This window comes from Symphodus melops (assembly GCF_947650265.1).
Source record: "Symphodus melops genome assembly, chromosome: 17".
In the NCBI taxonomy this organism is placed as follows: domain Eukaryota; kingdom Metazoa; phylum Chordata; class Actinopteri; order Labriformes; family Labridae; genus Symphodus; species Symphodus melops.
In genome coordinates, this window is record NC_136707.1 from 12,752,549 (window position 1) to 12,778,750 (window position 26,202).

Below are 26,202 nucleotides of genomic sequence, written 5' to 3' on the forward strand. Positions count from 1 at the left end.
CTGCCATATTCTCTGAAACGCCTTTGGAGACGGCTTATGGTGGAGAAATGAACATTCAATGCCCGAGCAACAGATCTGGTTGACATTCCTGCTGTCAGCATGCCAATTGCACGCTCCCTCAATGCTTGCGCCATCTGTGGCATTTTGCTGTGAGACAAAACTGCACATTTCAGAGTGGCCTTTTATTGTGGGCAGTATAAGGTACACCTGTGCACTAATCATGGTGTCTGATGAGCATCTTGATGTGGCACACCTGTGAGGTGGGATGGATTATCTCAGCAAAGCAAAAGTGCTCACTATCACACATTTAGACAGATTTGTGAACAATGTTTGAGAGAAATGGTAATATTGTGTATCTGGAATGAATTTTAGATCTTTGAGTCCATCTCATGACAAATGGGAGCAAAAACAAAAGTGTTGCGTTTATATTTTTGTTGAGTGTATATGCCCAACAGTTGATTAGTATTCCATTCCAACATATTGTGTGTTTGTTGTGCCAGAGCAAAGATATTGCTCTTGTGTTTCAATTGTTTCTGGTCAACTGTTAAGCTTAAAGAAAGACTCGTACACTTAAATTGTTTTTCTTTAATAGTCAACAATCAGACTTACCTTTATAATGATAAAGACTTTTTGGTCTGAAATTGTTGTATGCTCTAACACTGAACAATAAATGTGTCCTCACCTCAGCACAGATAACTAGACTAATCTAACAGTGCCTTTGGTATCTGCAGGAGTGTTTACTCAGTGGATCACATATTTGAGAGCAGGGTGGAGTCACCTTTTTACCAACACATTATTTGATTATGCAAAGTGGGTGTTAGTTGGCAAAGCAACCTCACTCCCTCTCAATGGCAGGAGTGTCCCACTCTTCTGGTTTAAATTTACATGTCCCTATACAATGAAATGAATTTTCTATAGTCACAAAATAAATGTAACCTGCATTTATTTTATATATTTATTTTCAGCTATCTGTTACAAAATAAATTCAACGGGCATTTATTTTGTGACTATAGATTATTTATTTCATGCTAGGTATGTTAATTTAAAACCTGAAGAATGGGACACTCCTGTCATTGAGAGGGTGTTGCTGCACACACCCTTGACCTGCTTTAATAGTGGTGAAACCCATTTGATTGGAAACAGCATGGAGAAACTTATGCTAAGAATTGGTTCAGTTTACCCAAAATAATGAATTTTCTGCAATTATAACAACACATTTTTCATGCATTAATAAATCCTTTTAAAGAATCAAATCTTCAACTTTTTTGGGGGCCATTTTTGCTCAGATTGGATACAACAGCTAAAGAAAGACAGAAAATGTTGGGGAAAATGCACAAAATGTCACAAGGACTAAATGTATTTAAACATGAGGCACACCACTTAACCACTATAGGCTGTTTCCAGACATCACTTTTTATTTCCCATAACTACCTGTCCCTAACAACTTACAACTTAGATGTATATATTACAACAAGGTTGTAGCCATAGACTGTACATATCCATGGAATAAGCCTGATTTACTGTTACAGCAGACAGAGGTATCCGAATGCTTATCGGCAGCCACCAACATGCCTAAAATTCTGTCTCAGCCTTACTTGAAGTCAACCTAACGACAGGCTTAGAGTCAGAGCTGAGGTAGGTTTTAAGTCTCTTGATGAGCCTGTATATCGCACCCACCTATCAATCATGTCAGCTATGTGCTTAACTATGCACAACACCTGGATCATTTTCAAAATCAAAACAGCTGTTTTATCAAATTCAATTATGAAATTCAATGAACCCCCATAAAGTGTTCAAAAATGCTTTTTTGCCTGTCATGTGTATGTGACTTCCTTAGTTCCTGGAACTAAGGAAGTGGACACTCGATAAACTGCAGGATTTTGCACTTCTGCATTGACATAATTTTCAGGACCGAAGACTAGCTAGAAGACACACCTTTTGACATACCTTTGTTCAATCCTTCATCTACACCCTGAAACCTCAGGAGCTTGAAAGCATTGCTTGGGAGAATCTTGGGGAAGGCTATACTTCTTTATTTGCCTTTGCTGGTAGCTGGTAAAGTGAGAGAAAATGGGTCAATGGATAAATTAATGGATGGAAATTTACACAAGTGAAACTTCATTTCATGATGATAGGGCTTTATTTAGATATATTTTCTAAAGCAAAGGAAATGATTACATCCTATAGTGTTGTCTGCAATGTATCTACAAAGCAGGCTGACCAATTTCATGAAGCATTATGGTACAAATAACAACAAAACCAAATGTGTTGTCACCTCAAGAACAAAAATGTTACATGGCACCTCCCAGAGCAACAATGTATCTACAGCTGCTTGTGTCATGCTTGTCATACCTGTTGTGACCCACCTCCTCCTGGTAATTCAACTCAGGTGACAGCTAACACACCTTAAATCTATCCTAGTCACACCTCTCTGGGGAATGTGGAATATGTCCCTAAGAAAGGCCTGAATGCAACTCCCCCATGTCATAGCTTAACACATTCATCTGCATCGTGTCTTTGCAACATAAATATCTGTCAACATCTTCAACATGTCTCTCACCTGGCAGGGCTCCAATACAATTTATATTCAGCGTCTACATAAAGCACCCAGACAAAGCTTGTTTTATTGTATGTTAATTACACAGAGAATTTTGTCTCATACATAGCTACGTCAGCTGCCTCATGGTTTAAGTGAAGTAAGGTTTACAAAGTGAGGGCTTGATGATAAATGTGGGGCCTATACTGATTGTTCAAGGATGCCAGAGGTTGTTTTTTTTACACTTATGTTCACAGTAGACTGGTAGTGACTTCAATTATTTTGTGTGTGCTTCTTATTTGACAGCAGGGTTAGGGCAAACAGACCGTCAGCAAGAAGGTTCATGGTGATTGACTTTCGGTCTCATGTACACAAGATTGCCAACTTTATTGTCTGTACTATATGTAGCATATTTATATGGCTTCCCCATACCCCAAGTTGACAGAAAAGTGGGTGAGCCTACAATCTTTCTGCCAAGCATAGCAAGCATAGCCTTGTTGGGATTCAAAGCCAAATCATTAAGGAATTGTTGTTTGGGAAGTTTGCTGCGGCAGTGTCAAGGTTACTTGGTCTGCGGCCACTGGTCAGGGTAGCATGCAAAATACACAAGTTAGCACTGAAGTGGCTGATCACATTTGGCCAGGACCTCTTCTATTCTTTGAACAGGACTCAAGGCAACTCACAAAACTGCTCCAAGTCTTTTGTGATGGATTATTGTCTGAGCTCCATTGTTGGGGTTTACCTGGAGTAATGAAGGGCAATGCTGCAAACTGGGCACAGATTAAGTGGTTCTTATACTGCACAGAGGATCATGGACTGTCTTCTATTCTTAATCATATAACATTGCTGCAAATAAAGAAAAAGAAAGAAAGATGTACTGTATTGATCCCTGAAGTAAGTTTACACTCTGAGTTTCAGTGAGCTGCCCCAGCAGACGCCCCTGATCTGGTTGGATGGGGGGGTTACAGTAAGTGTCTTGCCCAAGGACACACCAGAAATGTTGCGCGCAGGAGCTGGAGATTCAACCCTCGACCTTCCGATTGAGAGACATTTGCTACCCACTGAGCCCTCTCAATATAATAATAAAAATGGTTGTTCTTTGCAAGGATAATACTTAAAATTAGTTATGAGCACTGTTGGTTATAATTAAAATTAGAGCACCTGGATAGCTAAGAAGGAAATCTCAGTGTGCTAGCCAATTAAAGTTGGTTCGGAAGTGCAAAAATCATGCAGTTGGTCAATTGTCCGGTTAAGGCTGGCTGCAGAAAAACCACAAGTCACATACAAACCCATTAAAAAAAAGCCTGTTTATGGCCTGGTTCAAAAAAATGTAATTAGTCAGATTAGCTAATGTTGACATCAGCCCACACTGTGAAGTGTTGAATTTTTTGGTAACTCTTCAGGTTATGATTTAGGATAAACATTATTCACAACAAGGCGTGTTTCTGATGTGATTGACAGGCAGGATTAATGGTCTGTCAAGAGTGCTAAAACCCGCCTCAGTTTCATCTCTCACTCAGTCATTGACTGAAAGTTAGGTTGAGCTAGAACCGCTATTGGTGGGACTCTAAATCCCCATGCGGTAACAGATGTGTTGCCTTAATCAGGCTTTGTTCATTAATATTTACAGTCTATAGGGATGGCCTTAGCTGTAATCATCATCACACCGGCTGGTGGGTATCAATCTGGCCTCAACCATTTGCTGCATATCATCCATCTCTCTCTCTACTCAACATGTCCTCTCCCTCTTCAGCTGTCATAACTAAAAAAGGAAAAATGGCCCAAAATGTAACAAAAAAAGTAAAACCACTCATTTAAAAAAACAACAACAACAAAAAACAGCAACTTGTTACAGTGATGCGATTTAATTAACATTTTAACTACCCTAGTATCTTTTTCAGCCCAGGTAGTGTACCTGCCCCTACTGACGGTTAAGCTTGTCTTGATCAGAATGTTGTCATACCAGTTCAACAATGGAGTCAAACATTCCAGTCATGATAGTACAGTTCTGATCAGCCTCCCTGAAAACACCCTACTGGAATGTTTCACCTGTCGTCACTTACAGACCTCATCTGCTACATCAACATTACACTCAGCTGACCTGGCACTGGTTTGACAGATTACAACTTTTTATCACATGTAATAGGTTTAACCTCCTGGATCAAGCATTGTTTAAATGAATATCTAAAAAACCCAATATGGCTGCCAAATAGCAACATTCTGTATCTGCTATTGTTTCTGCATTTAACTGAAACTGTAGAAACAGTCAAAAACTGTCCCATAATTTCATGGCATAACTCCCAGTATTATGTTGACCAAAAAGCAATACCAGTTGGATATTGTAGCTATAACTTGGAAGCCTGTTGGTCTTTGGGGAGCATTGTGTTTGCATCTGACATTATATAGAAGGGCGTTTTAAGGAAATTCTGGATTCTGTTTCCTTAAAAAAATGAATTTGTCATTTAATCATGTCTTTCACACAAATATGACGTTTACGAATCCATGATAAATAAATACACCAAGATGGTGTACTGTTTCTTCCTTTAAACTTTAAATAGATTTCTGTCCCGCAGTTATTTTTACACAATGTTAATGTTTAAGCAGTGAACAGAATGGCCCTTCATTATCTATTGATTCTCACCCTGCTATTGTCAGTGAGGAATTCAGCAGAGCTTTGGTTAGCAGGGGTCTACAACTCCTGCACAACTTTATACTAGCTTTGGAACATAGCCTGGGAAATGCAAGCTATAAAACTCCCATAAATTCTAAAGGTTAGAACTTGTGAGCCTCTGATCACTTGTTTCTCTATTGGTCTCTTCACTTTCTTGCAGTTTGTGATACACTTGATATATTCCCTCTATGTGTCTTTTAAACTCATTCCCAAAATAAAGCCATAGCTATTGATGATGAATATGTAAACACTCCATTTGGAAATTTATTTATGTTGAAATTCAGCTTGGGTCTGATAGTAGTATTTTTTTTTTGTTTTATATCGCCGCTATTTAGAATTCTATTTAAAATATATCAACAATTCAGCAATTAAGAGGTTGAAATGTCATCTATCTCTGCATTCTTTTATTTTCATTGTATAGTTCTCTTTCAATAAAGTCATTTTTCGGGCCATTTTGCCTTTATAGGATAGGACAGCTGAAGAGATAGAAAATGACAGAAACTTTGCTGAATGACATTCATCAAATGGCTGAAGCTGGATTAAAACCCACTGCCATTATGATCAATCAATCAATCAATCTTTATTTGTATAGCGTCAATTCATAACAGGCGTTATCTCGAGACACTTTCCAAAAGCAGGTAAAGGACCTTACTGTTTGTCTGTTAACATTAACGAAAGAGCAAGGTAACAAGACCATGCTCATCATTATGTTTACAAAAAGCAGGTAAAGGACCTTACTTATGGCTATATTACAAGAGCCCAGCTTAATCCATCATAGCGTGGCAAGAAAAACTTCCTTTTAACAGGCAGAAATCTTCAGCAGACCCGGGCTCATGACGGAACAGCCATCTGCTAAACTGTGCTGGGCTTGAAAATGGATAGGGGAGATGGGACAAGATGCAGAAAGAAGAATAGGATAGGATAGGTTTGGGGGCAGGGGGGAGGGGGGGAGGGGGGGGGGTGTTTGGGCAGGCCATCCTCACCAACAGTCCCAAGGAACCTAAGAGAGCTCAGGAGCTCCCAGAAAAAAGGAGAGGTTAGAATATAAAGATAGTGACAAGCAGTAATAAGATATGAAAGCTGGGAGAGAAAGAGGGAGAGAGAGAGATAAGAGATCCTGGTGCCAGTTCCCCCGGTAGTCTAGGCCTATAGCAGCATAACTATGAGCTGGTCCTAAGCCAGCCCTAACTATAAGATTCAGCATGATAAGGACTATAACCTCTGTACGTGGGGCATGTCCGCTTGGTTATCCAGTGCACTCTCTATATTATATAGCTATAAATTAATAACTGAATTATAGTTTTCTGGGTCAATGTTGAACGACAAAATGCTGCCATAAATAAACTCCCTACTATCTCAAAAGTTCAACGTAGATATCAGCAGCCTGCAGCAAACCCCAATGGTTTAGACAACCTGGGTCAAACCTCAATACTCACAGTCCTTTAGTAAATACGGTTGTCAGTACATACAAATGACTTCAACACCCCGTCTGAAGCAACTGCAATGTAGCTTGTTTTGTGATTGGATTATGGGACTTATTGCCTCAACCACTCACTGAAGCAACAAACAAGATTACTGTGTTGGTTTTTAACTATCATGAACTCTTGGGGTCACTGACTTGCTGCGAGAACAATCAACACTACTTACTGAAATTGTTAGAAACAAAAACTCTGCCTCATACTTTGAATAGAATTTGTAAATGAAGATGGTCATTATGAAAAGTCATTTGAATAGGTTTTATTTTTATGTAATTTCTTTATGACAGGCATCCTATTTCAACACCTAAAATAATGTGTTTGGTTTGTTTTTTTTACATCTGTATGTAAAGTTTTACTGACTCACAATACAGTATGCCATGACTGGAAAAAGCTGGCGTAAGAGACACAACTAACACTATGCAGCTCATTTCCTAAACCAGACATGGGAACATTGAAGAACACACACACCATTGTTTGGGATCACATCCATGACTGGTTTTCTGCTGATAGTAACCTTTCCGTCCATGGTTGAGAGTTCATGGCAGATATTAAATGACACTGGTTCCTTCCTTAACAGGGATGGACAGAATGATTCTTTTTGTAGAGCATTTGACTCTTGGGTCGCCTTAGTTCAATTCTGAGTGCTTACACAGAAAAAAGAAAAAAAGAAAATCCTTTTCATGTCGTGATTTATTTAAAACAACAAAATGGGATGTTTAAGCTGTCAATATTCCTCGAACAAAACAACACAGTGTGTAGGAGAAGTTTGGCAAAACACGTTCTCGTGAGAAATGAAATTGAACGCTATATTATATGATAAAGAAACTGCAGAGAGGGTATCAATCAATCAATCAATCAATCAATCAATCAATCTTTATTTGTATAGCATCAAATCATAACAGGTGTTATCTCAAGACACTTTACAAAAAGCAGGTAAAGGACCTTACTCTTTATTTGTTAATATTAACAAAAGAGTAGGTAAACAGACCATGCTCATCGTTATGTTAACAAAAAGCAGGTAAAGGACCTTACTTATTACAAGAGCCCAGCTTAATCCGTCATAGCGTGGCAAGAAAAAAACTTCCCTTTAACAGGCAGAAATCTTCAGCAGACCCGGGCTCATGACGGAACAGCCATCTGCTAAACTGTGCTGGGCTTGAAAATGGGATGGGGGAGATGTAATAAGATGCAGAAAGAAGGATAGGGTAGGATAGGATAGGATGGGGGGGGGGCATTGTTTGGGCAGGCCATCCTCATGAACAGTCCCAAGGAACCTAAGAGAGCTCAGGAGCTCCCAGAAAAAGGAGAGGTTAGTAACTTCAATATAAAGACAGTGACAAGGAGTAATAAGATATGAAAGCAGAGAGAGAAAGAGGGAGAGACAAAAGCCAAAGAACAGTTGTAATTAAAAGAACAAAGAACAAAGAACAAATTTCAACAAAGAAACTGACAGAACGACATGAGTAGTGGGTGAGAATTGGATGAGGTGGCTGTGCCAAATAAATAAACGTGTCAAAACAAAACAGGACCAAACTAGTCTCTTATCTAATGAAACAGAAATCTAAACAAAACACCTAACTTCATTCTCTAAAAACTCTTGACAGAAAAAACACAAGTGTGGCACAAACACTTACCTAGTGATTCTAACACAGCTTACTATGTATGTGCAGAAATGCAGCGGTAGCCAAGATCATAACAAACCTTTTGACAATTAGATGAATGAGCCTGGCAGCAGAGTGATCACAATACGCCTAGCAGCAAACTGATCAAAAGTACGGATTCACAAAAAACAGCTTGACAATTGTAAGGTAAATATTTGAAGTACTTAGCTCAAGTTATAATGTAATCCAACAGGAATGTGCCCTTGGATCTCTTTTATTTGCCACTACAGTATGCTGCCAGATGACGGTTTTTGTGTTCTAAGTGTCTCACAAAATAACCCAATGTTTTGGCTTAGATCACTTGTGTAAAGTTTAGAGATTCATATTTATATTAGGCCAACACCATAGGGCAGTTCAGTGTTAGTCTACCAAATCACATAAGTAAGGTTACTAAAAGCAATTTAAAAAAATGAATAACAGAAAAGTAATTTAATAAACAATAGTAAAGCCCTGCAGTATATCTGAGTGCACAGGCAGACCTGGACTGTGACTACCAAAGAAACATGTTACAGAGAGAATTTCATTTATTGTTTGATATTGTGACAGGAAAACTGCAACAACGATAAGAAAACGTGCACCCAAAATGAGTAACCTATACCCTGCCTTTAATAAACTCAAGAGAGCCTGCATTTTAATAGGGAGACACTCCCACACACTACCATGAATACACATTTGAAAAACAAAGTACTTCATGCTTGAGAAAAAGCAGCCTTTGTGTGAATTTCTTCTCTGCCCAGGGCACCCTTATCCCAACATGTTAACAGACTCCTTGTTTAATGTCAGTTGATATGAGCTTAGATAACACCCCCCCCCCCCCCCCCCCCCCCCCCAAAAATAAATAAATAAATAAATAAATTTGACGTTCCCCTGACTAGTAAGGTTTTTAGTCAGGTTAATCAAAAAAGTATTCTGCACTGACACACCTAAAACTTACTGAGACATACACACATTGTCAGACTTAGACATCAGTCAAATAACAGGACAATCAGGCTGACTGGTTTAGTGAGTGTAGACCTTGCTGCCACACCTCCAGCTTGGAGGCAAGTCACCCACCCATTCGCCCACACATGTACACACATGCGCGTGCTATCACCCAAGAACAGAGTCTAATGAGGGAGTGTCTATCTCGGTGCGTGGATTTCAGAGTTCATCCAAATACCTACGAATGTATTGTTCCTTTGATGGTGGCAGTTGTATTATCATCATTAGCATTTCTCTATTAAAATCTAACAACATAATAAAAGTAACAAAACCAAAAGTTTCGCATTGAAATGCAAAAGTTTGACCCAGGTAACCATAGCCTACTCTTCAAACTTTAAAACATTGACGTTTTCTTGGCCAACTCTATTTGGATACAGTAGGCCTTCCACATTTGCAGCTGTAGTTACTTTTCTTTTTCTTTATTTTTGAATTATTGTTTTAAATTGCGTGTTTATTCTTTCATCTCATCCGAAGGTTTTTTGAAAAACAAATACTTAAAATGCTTTAATAACTTGTTCATTCCAGGGGTCTCAGCGAATGGGCGGGGCCTTAGGCTATGGCTCCTCCTGTCCTCTGCTGGCTGACAAGTTGCTATACAGCTTCGGTGTAAAAGACTAAAATTTAATGTTCCAGATGATACGTGTAGTGTCGCTGGTAGACGAGGGAGGCTGTGAGTGAAGATAGATCTATTTGTACACGAGACATAGCCCGCACTTTGATCATCGCGACGCACAAACGTACACAGACACACAGCTGAAGTTCACCTGTCTTCCAAGGATTGTTTTCTCATCGGTAGCTACTGACAGGTGATCTGTCACCATGTTCAAGAAAAAGAGCAAGTCCACCGCAATAACACAGCCAAAATCAACGTAAGTAGATTTTACTGACTTGTATATATAGCGTTTTTCTTGATGCGTTGTTTTTTGAATCCTACGGACTGGCGCTGTTGTCGACATATTCTTGCTTTCAGTGTGTACCTATAATGTCAATCGCCTTTCAAAGTCGTTACTGTAAAGTGACCTTGCTTCGCACTGAAGTCACGGAGCCTCCGAGGTTATAGTTTGGGACCTGTCGGACACATGACTATCAACGCAGTCTTTTAGTCTTTCATTATTTTTGGATAAAAATAGCAATAAAGTAGCATATTGTAAATAGTCTAAATAAATTACATATCCTAAAGTTTGACAATTTGTTGCGTGGGAAATTACTTTAGTATAATTTAATAGTCTATTATTCTAGTTGAATATAAATAACTGTTATATATGAAATAATTTTATTGAGTGGTCCTAAATTTGCACTTGCAACACGTGAAAGAGGCATACTCACTCTAGGATATTCTTCATACAAATGACTCTATGTTTTGTGAAACTGTCGTTTCTGGTGATGACTAAACAAGAATTTGTGAATGGATAGAAAGTTGTAAATTAGTTTGAATAATGTGTGCTTTAACTAAGTTAGGGTGTGGCTGAAAGGCTGTGCAGTAAAGTCGACAGCATAACTGGTTTGATAAGTTTTATGTTCAATGAAAGACAATGCACAAGGGTTTGCTTGCAGCCTCTCCTACAGTATCGCTACAACAAGCCTACTCCTGACCTTTTTTAGTCCTGTTCCCAACCTTTATGTTAAACTGCAGCCTTAATATAGGCTATTGAATCATATGCACCCCGGAACCCCTCCTTAAAGCTCTCTAAAGTAGGATTGTTGTTAAAAGTCAGAGCCTAATGCCCTCTGTCACATACTAGGTATTAGGGGTTCAGGGGCCTCAATACAACAACACTTGAGTACTTTAAGATAATGTTATCTGTTGTTCGAATCACAATCTTTCAGTGTAAGGTGTGGTCTTGTAACTGTCACTATGCCGTCAAGAGAAGAGGAGTGCCCTTTCTACCTGCATTGAAACTTTACTGTGTGTGCTCTTTGTGCTGTGATATGTAATGACATACCAATCATTTGAAGGCACTCAGCTGAAGGAGTCCATATCAAGCAATTGTTATTCAGTGATGTTACTTGTATTGGTTTCTACTCATCAGGTGTCATTGACACTGAAGATAATTCTCAAAGATAGGTTTTTCTTTTTCCTGATAAACACAAACTGACAGTGTTGGAATCCTAATAATGCTGCTCCACCCTTCCTAATCTATTCATGCTGCTCTCTTTATTCAGGTTTTGGTTTGTGCATGTAGAAAAAGAGGGGAGTGTTTAAACTTTGCTGGTATCTGGCATTTTGTTAGTGAGCCAACCTAATGACAGCTTCAAGTTCAAGCATGAGATCAACAATCAAAACCTCAGAGCTGGGGCATTGTGCCTCTAGAGTCATACTGATAAGGAATCGTTGAGACTGAGGCCTTGAACTGTACTTCTTCTTTCATCAGAGAGAGACTATTGTCTGCTTTGTTGATATATTCACCTACAAGTGCTTCTGGAAGTGCTGAGAGTCTTGTCTAATTGCTTGAGACATTGTTTACTGTATTGGATGTTCTAAAAAGCATTTACACAACACAACACAAAACTGGGTTGAGAGTTTGCTTTGCTGCTTACTGACAGCATTAGCACTCCACACCCTCTATGACATAGTGCTGAAGTTTTATGGTTTCAATTTGACTCTCTCCCTATGGAAACATCAGAGTTGTGTTTCTCAAACTTTTGCACCATTTGCCAAGTTTTTCCCAGAATCAACATGAGCACACTTAAAACTGAAGTTGGGCCAGTGAGCCTCCCTGAAAAACTATGGACTACACATTTGTAACGATAAATACATAAAAGCTGGTGCATTTTATGTGGTAATATTTTCAGACACTGTAATTATATTAAAAAGGTGCTTTGTAGAAATGGTCTTAATTTCCATAATACTGTAAATTAGTTTCTAATTTTAGTCAACATTAGAACAAAACCATCTTTGCCTTGGAATAAAATCCATAACATGTTGTGCAGACAAAACTGATTTTATTTGTATAAAAACAGGCAAGGAGACAGTATTGGTATTGTGGGTTTTTTGTCCTCATGCATGGGGTCTTATTAACGCTTAATATAAGTGAACAAGAGGACGTGCAGCCTAGAATGGAATGCTTTGCTATCACGCAGACCTGTGGTGTTGATAAACTGTGAAAACAAGAAAGAGATATGTCCGCGTTTGGTATCGTGAGCTTATGTTCTAACCTGACAGGCCCCCAGGATGTTTTTCATTTAGATGGGCCTCAGCAGACGAAGTACATGCTGCTTCTTCTAAACTTTACAGTATATACAAGTTTAAACATGTTCTGCATTGTTTCACATGAAAAGCAGCAGGAGTGTAAGAGTAAAAATAACTGTCCCATGTGTATTAAATACATGTTATGCAACCTGTGCTAAAATGCTGTATACAGTAGGTGTGGCTCTGTGTGTTCAGAGATACATGGTGGATTTGAATTGAACTGACAGGGACTCATTTTTCTCTCACAACAAAGATCACAATAAAGTACAGAAGTTCTGAGTGGGACATTTTACTGTGTAGAAATAATCTTGTTCACGCTATCTGTTTCTAAATGACCTTAAACATAATGACTAGAATATCTGATTCGGCACTTATCGATTTTCTTTAGCAGACAGAAAGGAACATGTACCACAAGCTAATTTACAGTTACCCATGCATACTTCATCACTGCACAGGCATCAGGTCATTTTTTCTTACTTTTACTCGAAAAGTAAGTTTACTAAGATGGGACAGACTGACAACATTTTTATTGAACAGACAGTATCCAGATTCACCTGTCTGTGTTTTCTCGCAGGGCACCATACTCAGAGCTTGGCGCTCTGGTTGAAAGGCTGCAGAAGAATGCGGATAAAGTGGAGAACTACATCTCGGATGTTGAAACAAACCTCAATAAGGTGCGAGTATAAAACTTTCTTCAAAGAGGTCTCTCTGATCCATCTTATTTTTTTGCTAATCTATTGCAGTCTTCAAATGAACAAAATATGCCATTTAAATGAAATATGATCAAATACTGTACAGTACATACCCTCTGAGCTTGAACCTAATTTGTAGATAATAATATCAGATTCATTAGTTAAAATGCAGATATGTAACCATGTAATATGAATATACAGTAGATTGTCATCTTTCAAAATCTTGTTGTGAACGAGTTTTTCAAGGATTTTGTAAACCTTTTTTGTCAACATATTCCTTTACATTCTAAAACACGTCATGTTTTAAAGCTCCTGTGAGAAGTGTTAGCTGGTTATAAAACCGACCAAAATAAATACTGATGCTTAGAAATTACCAATAAAAGCAAAAAATCAACTTAGATTTGTGATCGCTATTATGTATTTTTTAACAGCTGCCACATGGTAGTTGTCAGACAAGTCGATTGCAGAAACAGTGTTCATTTACATTTCCTGTGAAAAATTCACTGAGAAGTTGACCGTCAAAAGAAATCAGAAAGACATTTCTGTCAGAAAGCTGTATTTTTTTTATGTACGAGACAAGATAAGCAAAGACATACCACATTTTCTTACAAGGGGGCAGCAAAACTCGCACAAACCATAAGTTCCTCACTGTAGATTTAACTTAACTGTAACATATTTTAAATAAAGTGGGTCTTAGTTTTATAAAGTGTTTTCATAAAGTATAATCAAAATATACTTTCATATTTTTCTAAGTTGTCAAAAAGGAGTTGGGTATTGAATAGGCATTCACCTAGGACTGTGTAGGGGTTAGTTAACCAATAGTCTTAACCAACCAAAAAGTTTTCTTCAGTCAAAAAAAATCAAAAATTCCTAACTGTGTGGGCGTATCGGGCTGCTGTTTGTGTTTGATTTTTTTTAATTTACAAAAAACGTTTGTTTTGAAGGATGTGAGTAAGATCAATGATGGAAAGCAGCCGCTGTATCAGGATGACACCAACAAGAGAATCCTTAATTGTCTGGAGCTGCTTGACAGCCTGGATGAAGAGGCCGTCAAAGCGAAGAGTCTCAAACATCCGCAGTCTGAGATGATAGAAAAAGAGTGAGTATAGATAATGTACATTACTATATTGTTTTATGTGATTATAATACAAATAACAAAATATGTAATATACCTAATGGCAGCAAAAAGAGGTCAATATAAGGTTACCTAACAAACAAACAAAAACAAAACATGTACTTATCAGAATTTACTGTAAACAACACTTTGGAATCCATAATGCTGAGCTAGTAATGAACAGGCTATACTCCATACCCCAGCACATTTACTTTGCCTTTATTAATGAAAGGCATTGTTTCAAGGCTAAGGTTAGTTCTGTAGGGCCAGAATACAAGCTCAGTTGTAAGATCACAACATTTCTCACAAATAGAAGCCAAACACCATTTTTGTACACAATGAAGATACCTACATCTTTTTTCTGTGTGTGTGTGTGTGTGTGTGTGTGTGTGTGTGTGTGTGTGTGTGTGTGTGTGTGTGTGTGTGTGTGTGTGTGTGTGTGTGTGTGTGTGTGTGTGTGTGTGTTTGTTTATTTATTTAGCATGAGGCAGTTGCGTGAGAGAGTGATGAAACTGAAGGAGGACCATTCCCACATCTATCATCTGAGCCGCACTGAGGGGAAACCCAGCATCAACTGGGGGAACATGATGGATGAGAAGCTGGTAAGAAGTATATCTTTAAAATCACACATAATACCATCTTTTCAGTTGAAATAGTGTATTCTCTGACATGAAGATAACATTCAACAGTCTTTGATTCTGAAAAAAAGGTTCAAGATTACTTAGAAATTTCATTGTAAAGAAAGGCAGTCTGATCTGAAATATATATAAAAATCTTAATTAAACAGAGATGTATCTATGCATTTCAACTCAACGAAGTATTCATCATGACATCAAAGACTAAGTCACATGACACTTTGCATTTTGACAAAGTAAACCATAGCCTATATACAGATTTCATCAAACAAAAATAACATGTTTTTATACTATAAAAACCATGTTAATAAGTTTGTGGAAACACCTACATATAACACCACGTCACAATATTCCAACATTTGTCAAAAACCTTAATGCTTGTGATTCTGGTTGACATCTGGTGTGGAACTTTTTAATTTTTCCAAAAATGCTTCATTACATTTATATTTTTTGGAAAACTTGATGAACACATTTCATACAATCTTGGTCTTCCACAGTAGATCAGACTACTGTAGAACAGATCCTAACAACAATGGGCTATTCATCAGACAATATCAAATAGCTGATGACAGAAATGTACAAGGAAATGAGGAGGAAATTTTGTTTTCCTCCTATTTTTCTAAGCAGATTTTTTAAGAAATGCTTTCAAGGTAACATGGATTGATTGACTTCATTTTACGTCAGTTTGACTTCATAAAAAAGTATTTTTGAGAAAGATGATGAGCGGTACAACCAAAGTCTTCAGCCCATTCTAAACACTGTGCTTGCAGTATGTAGCCTGTGTATTTACTCTAGACACAGCGCCTGCATCTATTTTCAGTAAATCCACTATATCAACACGGGGAGGCTTCATACGATATGTTGCTCCGTGACAGCTGGATGTTATATTATAATACATGAGATGTTTTTTATTTCAGTTTGTTTTGCTTCCCCCAAGTGGCTTAAATATATTAATGCAGTTTAAATTAAATTAAAGCTCAGTTAAAACATTTAAGTTGAAAGAAAACTGGTTAAATCAATAGGCAAGGTACATTTTCTTGCAAATTTGACCCATCGGCACTACACCCAAGTGTGACACGTAAAAAATACTTCAACATAAAATAACGTTTTTTCATATCTGCTATGAAAAATAATAAAATTATGTTGAGTTCATTATTGCTTATCATCCAGCAGATCATTGGGATCTGAGTCATTGCCAGTTAAATGCTGTCCAAATTGAGAGTCATTGCTTTAATGTATTGACAAACGATTGCCTTGCTAAATGTATTGATTAGCCATATTGCAGTAATGTAGCTAAAGTTGGTAGTTGATACATAAAGTTGTTAGTTGTAAACATAAACAGACCAAGTTGTCAGAGTGGAGTGTTTTAAAGCTAATTATTTTGTCTCCCTGCCCAGGAAAACCTGAACAACAAAGGCTTTGGACAAGACCTGCCAAGTGTCGAGAATGAAGTAGAGGAACACAACATCTTCCACAGTGAGGTTGAGGCTCTAGCTCCTCACATTTCAACTAGTGGAGACAAGGTACACAAAAAACAGGGGGAAAAAAATAATGATAATTGGTATCTAATTATGAAAAGTTTTCAAATTGTAAAATACTCATCAGACCATTTTCTGGTTGGTCTTGCAGGAATACGTTAGTGGCCTCCAGATGAAGTACAACAAACTGCTGGTAATAAAACTGTAACATTCACAGATGAAAGTCCTTTGCATACATTGAGGGAATGCAGCCTGTAGCTATTATTATTAAAGAACTGTTAAGAAAAAGTAAGCACAGTATGACATGTAGAATTCATCAGATTTAATGACGAATGTGTAATCTTTTTAACATCATAAAAGACCCTTTTATGATGTTAAAAAGATTATATACTATACTATATTATACACATTCGTCATCAAATCTGATGACATTATGTTTAACGGAAACTTTTGTTTTCTTATTTCTAATTACTTTTAGGAATCCAATGTTTACATGAATATTATTGCAGTTTATTTGGGCAGCTTAGAACGCTTTAAGAGAGTCATGAATGTATTGCTTTGATTAGCTTCCTGTTTTAAGTTTTTCCTGTCCACCTGTAGACCAAATCAAGCACTCGTCAGCGTGACCTGCTGAGCTTGCGGGACTATATGCAACGCTGCACCAATGAGCTGTACTGGATGGACCAGCAGGCCGAAGAGAGGATCAACTATGACTGGAGCGACAACAACCTGGACTACCCTGCACGCCAGAGGCAGTATGAGGTAGCTGAGGGCCAGAAACACAAGCTGCACATTTAAAATGAGCATCAGTGCATACAAGAATTTAATCATCCATAAACATAAAGTATGAACCAAAAACTCAGCACATCTGTCTTTCTCCAACAGAACTTCATCAGTAAATGTTTGGAAACGAAGGAGGGCACTATTACCAAGCTGAATGATGACGGGGAGAAGCTGGTTGCTTCAGATCACCCGGGGAAGAATGTTATTGAGGTACAGATGCGTACCTCTCTTTTTTTGGAGAAATTATAAATAATTACATTTTCTTCAATGCTTTACGGATGGAATTTTAATAACACAAAACCACTGTTTAAATCAGTCACTGCTGGTGTGATGGCTTATATTATATCTTGAGCTAAACTCAATATCATTATTTCATGAATCACTATTGCTTAGGACGTTGCATCAAGATGTTTCTTTTATACCTTAACCAATAGTGTAACTCTTCATTCATCCACCATTATCTTCATTGTGTTATAGTTAAAGTGTTGAGGGGGTTGGATGCCCCTGGTCTGCTATATTTCAAAAAAAAAGAATACACACTTTACTGTTGTAGTCTGTAGAATATTTCAAACTGCCTGCATAACAGAAAACTTTGTCTATACTCAGCTGAATGTTTTTAGTAAGGTGATTTGCTCCACTTAACTAGTGTGTATCTGTGTTTCCTATTAGTACAGATACTTTTCATTATGTCTTGAGAATTGTAAAACACTTTGATTAACTTTGTTTAAATTATCTTTAATTTAATGTCCTCATACTGTGTATTCTTGTTTGTCAGGCACACATGGAGGCAGTTCATGCTGACTGGAAGGAGTACCTAAACCTACTTATTTGTGAAGAAAACCACCTCAAACACATGAATGAGTACCACAAGGTTAGTCAAAGAAGGATCAGCAACCACAGATATTTCACTGGATATTACACACACATACTGTACATTGAAACAAGTTAAGCTCATAAGTATTGGTGTGTTTACAGTACCACAAGGAGGCACGTGACACTCAGGACCTACTGAAGCGGATGGAAACAGAGCTCAACCAAAAGTACAACCCAGAGTTCAAGGATGTCTACCAGATGGAGGGTCTTATCAGGGAGATAGATGTAAGCATTTGTGACCCAGAATATATTTTCAAGTGATTGTACCTCCGTTTATAACGCTGGTAAACATGCGTCATTCTGGGTGTATGTGTGTGTGCATGTATGTAGGACCAGGCCAAAGCCATGGACCACTTTGATGAACGGGTCCAGGCTCTTCAGAAGCGCAGCCTGCAGGTCTTGCCCTTGAAGTACCGCCGGGAAACCCCCCAGAAGCTGCTGCCTGTTGAAGCTCTTTGCGAGTTTGATACAGAGGAGGTATGTAGTAAATATTAAATGCTAACGTTGGACTGTAAAGTACATCCTTAGCCAATACCAGCTGAAAACCAATCAGCCAAAATTAAAAATTGGTATTAAAATACAAGCTACACTTTACTTTATCTGTTATCTGTGTTATCTGTGTTTACTGATGCTTTTAAATTGAATTAAGTTTGTGGTCATTCAGGAGATGACACTTTGTAATTTTTGGACATGTACAGGGACAGATTGTGCGTGGGGAGAGATACACATTGCTCCGGAACAATGGGACCAAATGGGATGTGAAGGACGCTGCTGGACGAAAACTTACCGCCCCTGCCGTCTGCTTTATGATCCCCCCAACAGACCAAGAGGCAGTTGCCACCTCTGACAAGTGAGTGTGTGGACAACCAGTATAGCTGTACAATAAATTGTCTTGATGACAAGCATAAATGCATATATTCCAGTGTAGCTGAAACAATTGTTTATATTTTGCTTGTGAAGCCTGGCCAGTCAGCAAAAAGCTAGCAAGCAAAAGATGGCCTCCACTAAGGGAACTCTGCTGAAACGATTCGATGAGCTGAAGAAGGAGAGTGGGGCTGGCACAGCTACAGGTACAGGAAACATCAAATCAAGCAGTAATTCACCTGTGTATATATATTGACCAGTGTTTGATACAGTTTATGCTACATTCTACTCAATACATATTGTATCGGTAATTTTTTTTAAACAGCTAAATCACAGAAAAACAGATTATAGATATGGTAGTTGGTTGTGGTATTTTCATCATTTTTTTTTATTTTCTTTGATACTATAGGAAGATGTTAAACTAAAGCACATTGTGCAATTACACAGGGTCTCTGTTTCTGTTGAAACATCATTACTAGACTATTTGTGTCAAAATGTAATGTAATTTCACAAGGTCTATTATTTGCTCTAATTTTTTCTTATTCAACTATCCCAGACTATCAAAGATGTGCATCTTTGCCTGACCTGAAACACCACTTTTGTTTGCTGTTTGATGTCAGAGTTGCCAATTAAGACATCATATACTATGTGTTCGGTTATTACCACAGACAAGGAAGAGCAGCAGTGCCGCCAGCTGATGGCTGGTCTGGATAATGTCATCAATAATCTAGACAAACAGGAGAAAGCCATTTATGCCCGAGTGCGCCCGCCATTTGAGCAGAACAGGCCCCTGCAGGACAGCGCTGACCGACTGCAGGATATGGGGGTGAGGGCGTCCACTTCATTTGGTGTTTGTATTTTTCTCTTAACCTGTGTATCTCTTAATGTATCTCGCCAAGAAAACTAAATAAGGGCCATGTATTCGTCTCAAAACTCACACATTTTTATTCAGGACATTGCTTCTGCTGTCAAGAAGATTGAACCAGAGAAGTCTTCTAAAGTACAGGAAGCAAAGAACTTCTTGGTTTCCAACCAAAATTGTGCCAGTGCACCTCAACTCCACAACAAAGTGGATGAAACCAACAAGAAGTACACCAAGGTTGAGGAACTTCTTCAGTGCTCTCAGGACAAGTAAGGGATTTTAAATAATCAAGGGATAGATGTGATTTTTGTGACCGCTGTTTTACTGTTATATTTAACGTGTTATATATTCTTTTCTATTTGTTTTAATTTGGTTCAAATCAGCTATTTTGAATGACATGCATTTCTAATCACTCAATAATTGCACTTTTAGACTAAAGAATTCCAACCAGTTGGAGACTTCCCTGCAAAATGGAAAGACTTTACTGTCCACCTTTGAGAACAAGCTAGCCAGAGAGGAGGTTGCTCCCGCGGACATGTCATCGCTTGAGAAAGCTCAAAGGGAACTTGCTGTAAGATGGCTCTGTTATTCTTTGGCATGCATCAATATACTATCCTACAATGAGGAAATTCAGGTTACAGTAACATAAATTGTTTTATAACAAACTAGTAGTTGTAGTTAGCATTCTAGCTTTAGTTGAGTCCACTTAATGAGCCCAATGAGTTCATAGGCAGTGAGCCCAGGTAGGTAGGTGGGTAGGTGGGTAGGTAGGTAGGTAGGTAGGTAGGTAGGTAGGTAGGTAGGTAAACATACTTAAAAAAGCATTTGAATCTACATATCAGTCTGAATTAAATGATTTGATGGACTCATTTTAGGCATCTGGATTATTTTGTATTTTTAGACCCAAACCCTTTTAAACAATTGAATTATTGATGCTTATATTGTAAAGTTGGGACAGTATTAAACTTAGTCAAACTGCCAAACATTCATCAGCACACACCCAATGGAGCCAGGTGAAAGTTTGGGAGTCCCTACACATTTATCCACAAGTATCCCTTATGTATAAATAAAAGAATAGTGATTTTAATGCTAAAAGTCTCAAATTAAGATGTGAGGGATTTTTTACTAATATTTAAAAAATGTAGCAAGTACGGGATGCATAGAAACAGTTCTAGAAAGGTAGAAAGTGTTGTATGGTCTTGTTGTGTCATTGACCTGTATCATACTTTCACAAAGAACCCATACCTATATGTACTTGACCATTCTTGCTACTTTTGTAGGATATCGGATCAGACCTGAGGTCCAAAAGGGCAGTTATTGCTGAAACAGAGCAGAACCTGCGTTTAGCTAAAGGCAGCTGCGACAACATGACCACCAAATTTCATGAACACTGCCCTGACATTGAGAGGCAAGAAGCTGATGTCCAGAAGCTTAATAAACGCTTCAACAATCTCAACAGGCAGATTGACGCGAGGTAAGAGGGTCAGGGACTGTTCATTTTTCAAACAGTCTACTGATGAATGGGTATATCACATCGGAAGAAAGTTGAAGCCATTAGCCACTCCATGTCAAATTATCTGCATATGAAACTTATATGCATGCATGCATGCATACATACATACATACATACATACATATGTATGTATGTTAGACATGAATTGCTGTGTTGCTTACTATGTTAATGTGTTTAGTGCCAGCTAACTTAGTTAATTGATTTCTAAAACTATGAACTATTGAGTTAAGATTATGTATATAATTGTAACATATTAATGTATACAGTATGTATGTTTTCTTTTGTGTGCACCTAGAGTACAATCGTTAAATAGAGTAGTAATTATAAATGGAAGAAAACTCAAGAATCCCAACACAAAAGCACATATCACGCAGGTCTTCACATAAAGCTTCATGGCTGTGTTTACCATGTGTTGCAGGTCTCAAAGCCTGCAGAGAGCCAAGATAGCTTATAAAAACTACCGCAATGATTATGACAATCTAAACAGCTGGTTGTCTCGTGTTCCAAATTACGATCCACGTGAAACGGATGACCCTACACAAATTGAAACCAAGCTGAAGAATCAGAGGGTGAGCATAATTAATGATGGGATACTTCCTACTTTGCATAATTTTTCTTGTATAAAGGATCATTTTTTCAGAGGCACTGCAGGAAAGGTTAATAACGAATCTGTTTGTTACAGAACCTGCTTTCTGATATTACAAGAAAGGAGTCTGACTTGAACAATATCTCCAAAAATGCACAGCTTTACCAACAAGCTGTCAAAGTAAGATATTCTTTATACGGTTTGACTTATCTTAATTTGCAAGAATTCAATAAGACAAAGGTTTAAATGCGGGTTCTTCTTTGTAGGACTACGAGGTTGAAGCTGAGAAGTTTCGAGCCATCCTTGACCTCGAGGATGGACTTGTGCCTCAGACATACAAGAGGAGCAGACTGGAGTCACCTGCACTGACAGTCAAAGGAGAGGTGAGACACAACTGTCAAATTTAATAAACTCAATTTTTTCAGCAATGTTTACCATCTGTACAGTGTATGTGACAATTCGGAAATAAGAAAGTTGAGGTCTTTGCCAACAATGCATTCCAACAGAAGGCTTCGTTACTTATGTAACCTTTAAAAAATGTCACACATTACACAGCATTTAGTCGCCCTGGGAGCAATCTTGTATTACTTGAGTCTTGATATTTCAATATTTTTGAGAGAATAATAAGATACAATTTTTAATCTTGACTTGAGATGTTTAACTGCAGATTTAAGGATATAATCACAAATGTCATTGCATAGTACTGAAATAGAGAGGTGCTCCCTGTTGCTCTCAAACAGGTCTCAAAGCAACACAAATTATGTTTATTTATTTTATTATTAATCAGTGAACCAGTGATACAACTGACCTGTTATTCAAATGTATACAGGAAGCTGCCATTGATGCTAAGTTTGCTGAGGTGAATGCTGTGAACACTCAAAAGCTGAAGAATCTGGAGTTCACCCAAAGTCTTCTCAACCAGGTGAATTATTTTTACATAATGATGATATTAATAATGATAGTAACAATGATAATTACATTAAAAACAAACGTGATTATTTCACTCTCCAGCAACCCCAGACCCCTATGATTCAGTCAACAAATGTCCGATCAGTCAGTTCGTCTGCACCAGGAGAAGAACCTTGGAGAATCAAGAAGCAGTTGGATGACGAAATCCAAAGACGAGAGCAGCTTGAGAAAGAAATTGAGATTATCCAGACTGATATCTATGTCCTTGAGGGACAGAAGCCTCAGGACACAATTGTCAAAAAAGAGCTGATTAAAAAGGTTCCAGACCCCCAACTGGATGAGGAAGTCCATAAGGTACAACAGAAACTCTCAGAGGAGCGCCGCACTACTCATGTCCTGGAAAATGACCTTGAGGTTCTCAAGTTGAAGTTACGTGGCATTGAGACTGAGGCCAATGAAGGGGCACAGCAATACACAGTGAAGGAGGTCCTGCGTATAGAGAGAGACCGAGGTCAAGAGGAGGAAATGCGCAAGCTTCGGGAGGAGCTAGATGAGCTAAGAAGGCAGAAGTTGATGAGAGACAATGAGATAATTGAGATACAAAAACAAGTGACACTCCTAGCTGAAGAGAAGAACAAGGAACAGGAGGTGATTACTGAAGAGGAGGTGATCAAAGTCCAAAATGATCCACAACTTGAAACCGAGTACCGGGTACTCCTCGACAGGAAGCAGAAGGAAATGGATGGCAGGAAGCAGCTGGAAGATGAACTGCAATTTCTTCAGGAAAAGCTAAAAAGAATGGAGAAGGAGAAAGCAATGGCAGAGGAGAAGATTTCCATCAAGGAGGTGCTGAAAGTGGAAAAAGATGTTGCCTTTGAAAGGGAGGTTGAAAATCTGAGGAGGCAGTATGAAGAAGAAAGGACCAAACGAAGATCATCACAGCGAGAAAAAGTTGATCTCCAGAGGAAAATTACCAGCCTAGAGGAAGAAAAGTCAAAGGTTGTTATTCAGGAGAAGGTGAGGGAAATAGTTCGGCCTGACCCCAAGGCTGAGAATGAGGTTGCAAATCTCCGACTTGAACTTGTAGAGCACCAGAGGCGCTATAGAGATTCAGAGCTGCAGCTTAGATCACTGCAAGATGAACTCACAATGCTGAGAAACAGAGGACCTCAAGTGGAGGTTAAAGAGATCATCAAAGAAGTTATTAAATACAAGACAGATCCACAGACTGAGAGAGAACTGGAAAGACTTCGTAATGAGATCGTAGATAAAACTCATCTGATTGAGAAATCTGAGATGGAAACTCGCCAACTTCGTGATGAAATTCAAAGATGGATGGATACTAAACCCCAAGTGCAGACCAAAGAGGTGGTCAATGAAGTTTTGCAGTACAGAGAAGACCCCAAGACCAAGGAAGAAATTGAAGTTCTCAAAAGGAAGCTTGCTGATGAACAGAAAAAACGCCTTGATCTGGAGAGAGAACGTTCAGCCCAAGAAGAAAAAATCCGACTTAGGAAAATGGATCTGTCTCAGGTTCGTGAGAAGGTTGTTGAGCAAGAGGTGGTCAAGATGGAAGAAGATCCTGTCCTCAGGTCAGAGTGTGACACTTTCTTAAAAAACATCGGAAACGAGCAGAGGCAAAAGGACAGTCTGAAGACAGAGCTCTACCAACTGCAAAGACAAAAGGCTGACTTGGATATGCAACTAGAAGAACTGGAGCGTGAGCGTAGGGCAAGGCGCGATGCAGAACTTGAGATCCAGAGACTTCGCATCAGACTTCATGAGCTTGAACTCCATGACAAAGAAAACCGTGAAAAAGTCACTGTCAAACAGAAGGTAGTCCTACAGCAGGATCCTCAACAAGAGAAGGAACACTCCATCCTCAAATTACAGCTTGATGAAGAGAAGCACAAACGCATTCTGCTCGAGAAAGAGTTAAATGCTCTCGTTCAGCAACAGATCACCCTGGAGAGGATGGATGTGAAAGAAAGAGTTGTCCGCACTGAAAAAGTCCAAGTTGAGAAGGATCCAGAAGCTGAAATTGAGATTGAAAACCTGAGGAGAACTCTGGAAGAGGAGAAGAGAAGAAAGCGAGACCTGGACCTGGAGTTGTCCACACTTACTTCAAAGCTTTCTGATATGGAGTTCTCCAACACCAAGTCTACAAAAGAACTGGATTATATTCGTGACGAAAGTAACAGACTGCAGCAAGAAAACCAAAGGCTACAGAATGAGATCCGCAAGCTTCGTTCTGAGATTGAGATCACCAGCAAAGAGACTCGGCTCATAACTGAGTCTGCTCCAAGGGAGGATGGGAAGAACCTTGAGTTAAGGCTTGATTCTCTGCGGAGGGAACTCGGAGAGCTGAGAAGCATAACCACCCAGAAGGATGATGAGATTGAGAAGCTTCAAAAGAACCTTTCAGCTGTGAGAATGAAGCGGGAACAGAGGGAGAGTCACCTCCGTAGGTCCATTGTGATCATTGACCCAGATTCAGGCAAAGAGATGCGTCCAGAGGAGGCCTACAAACTCGGGCTGATCGACTGGAAGATGTTTGTCAACCTGCAGAGCCAAGAGTGTGACTGGGAGGAGATCTCAGTCAAGGGCCCCAGGGGAGAATCCTCTGTTCTTCATGATAGAAAATCAGGGAAAAAGTTCTCCATCGAAGATGCGTTGCGTCTTGGCCACATTACAAATCGTCAGCTCCAGCAGTACAATAACAAAGAAATCTCCATCCAGGAATTTGGTGCTATGGTGTCGGGACAAACTCAATGAATACAAATATGCTAAAGAACGTACGTTGTTCAGCTTAATACTGGAATATTTCTGTTGCTTTAATGGTTTTGTTTAAAAATCTCACTGTTTTTACTGTACTTCCTGAATTTACTACTTTGGTGACTCTGCATTATTTTGTACTTTAACCATGATTCACAAATGCACTATATATTTATTAGCTTGTGTATCCTCAAATTATTTGAACTGGCATGATTAAGTGAGATGACATTACTATCTTTCAGCTACATAGCATAATACGTGGGGAAACGTTTTCTCAGCTCACCTTTTATTTCGTACACTGGGTACTTTGTAAGAGAACATCTCTTGGGTAATATATGGTATTGCCATTGAAATTGACATGGGTACTAAATCACGAGTTTGTAATTTTGTGGGGCTTTTTGTCAGGTTAATTTGATGTGTGCCATGTACCTTTCAATAAAAGTTGATTAAACGGGATAATCTTTGGTACAATCTTGTGGTCATATTTTCTTATATGTTACAGTTTTGTACTAAGAGATAGGAAATAAAACTTCAGGTCTGTTAACTACAGGAAAGTATGCAAATAGCATACAAAGCTTTGAATATTCAACTTGAAAACAAT

The 26,202-nt window shown here is 38.6% G+C and overlaps 1 protein-coding gene across 1 annotated transcript; it reads left to right on the plus strand.

Moving 5' to 3' along the window:
* Positions 1 to 9,875: 9,875 nt before the first annotated feature.
* On the plus strand, positions 9,876 to 26,072 carry ppl (periplakin). The gene is made up of 22 exons (XM_079365814.1): positions 9,876 to 10,196; positions 13,092 to 13,191; positions 14,154 to 14,308; positions 14,805 to 14,925; positions 16,356 to 16,481; positions 16,588 to 16,629; positions 17,037 to 17,198; positions 17,322 to 17,429; positions 17,995 to 18,090; positions 18,195 to 18,317; positions 18,423 to 18,569; positions 18,791 to 18,942; positions 19,053 to 19,162; positions 19,625 to 19,782; positions 19,909 to 20,087; positions 20,251 to 20,389; positions 21,099 to 21,292; positions 21,750 to 21,900; positions 22,014 to 22,097; positions 22,184 to 22,300; positions 22,747 to 22,839; positions 22,929 to 26,072. Exons 1-22 carry the CDS (start codon positions 10,147 to 10,149, stop codon positions 25,599 to 25,601), a joined length of 5,280 nt encoding a protein of 1,759 aa, XP_079221940.1. The 5' UTR covers positions 9,876 to 10,146; the 3' UTR covers positions 25,602 to 26,072.
* The last annotated feature ends 130 nt before the right edge of the window (positions 26,073 to 26,202 follow it).

What these genes read in the sequence shown, in the direction of transcription:
- ppl (XM_079365814.1), top strand. Translation starts at nt 10,147, where the DNA reads ATGTTCAAGAAAAAGAGCAAGTCCACCGCAATAACACAGCCAAAATCA. An exon ending in ACCGACTGCAGGATATGGGG is followed by an intron (nt 19,783 to 19,908) that starts GTGAGGGCGTCC and finishes ATTTTTATTCAG; the next exon opens with GACATTGCTTCTGCTGTCAA. An exon ending in AAGCTCAAAGGGAACTTGCT is followed by an intron (nt 20,390 to 21,098) that starts GTAAGATGGCTC and finishes CTACTTTTGTAG; the next exon opens with GATATCGGATCAGACCTGAG.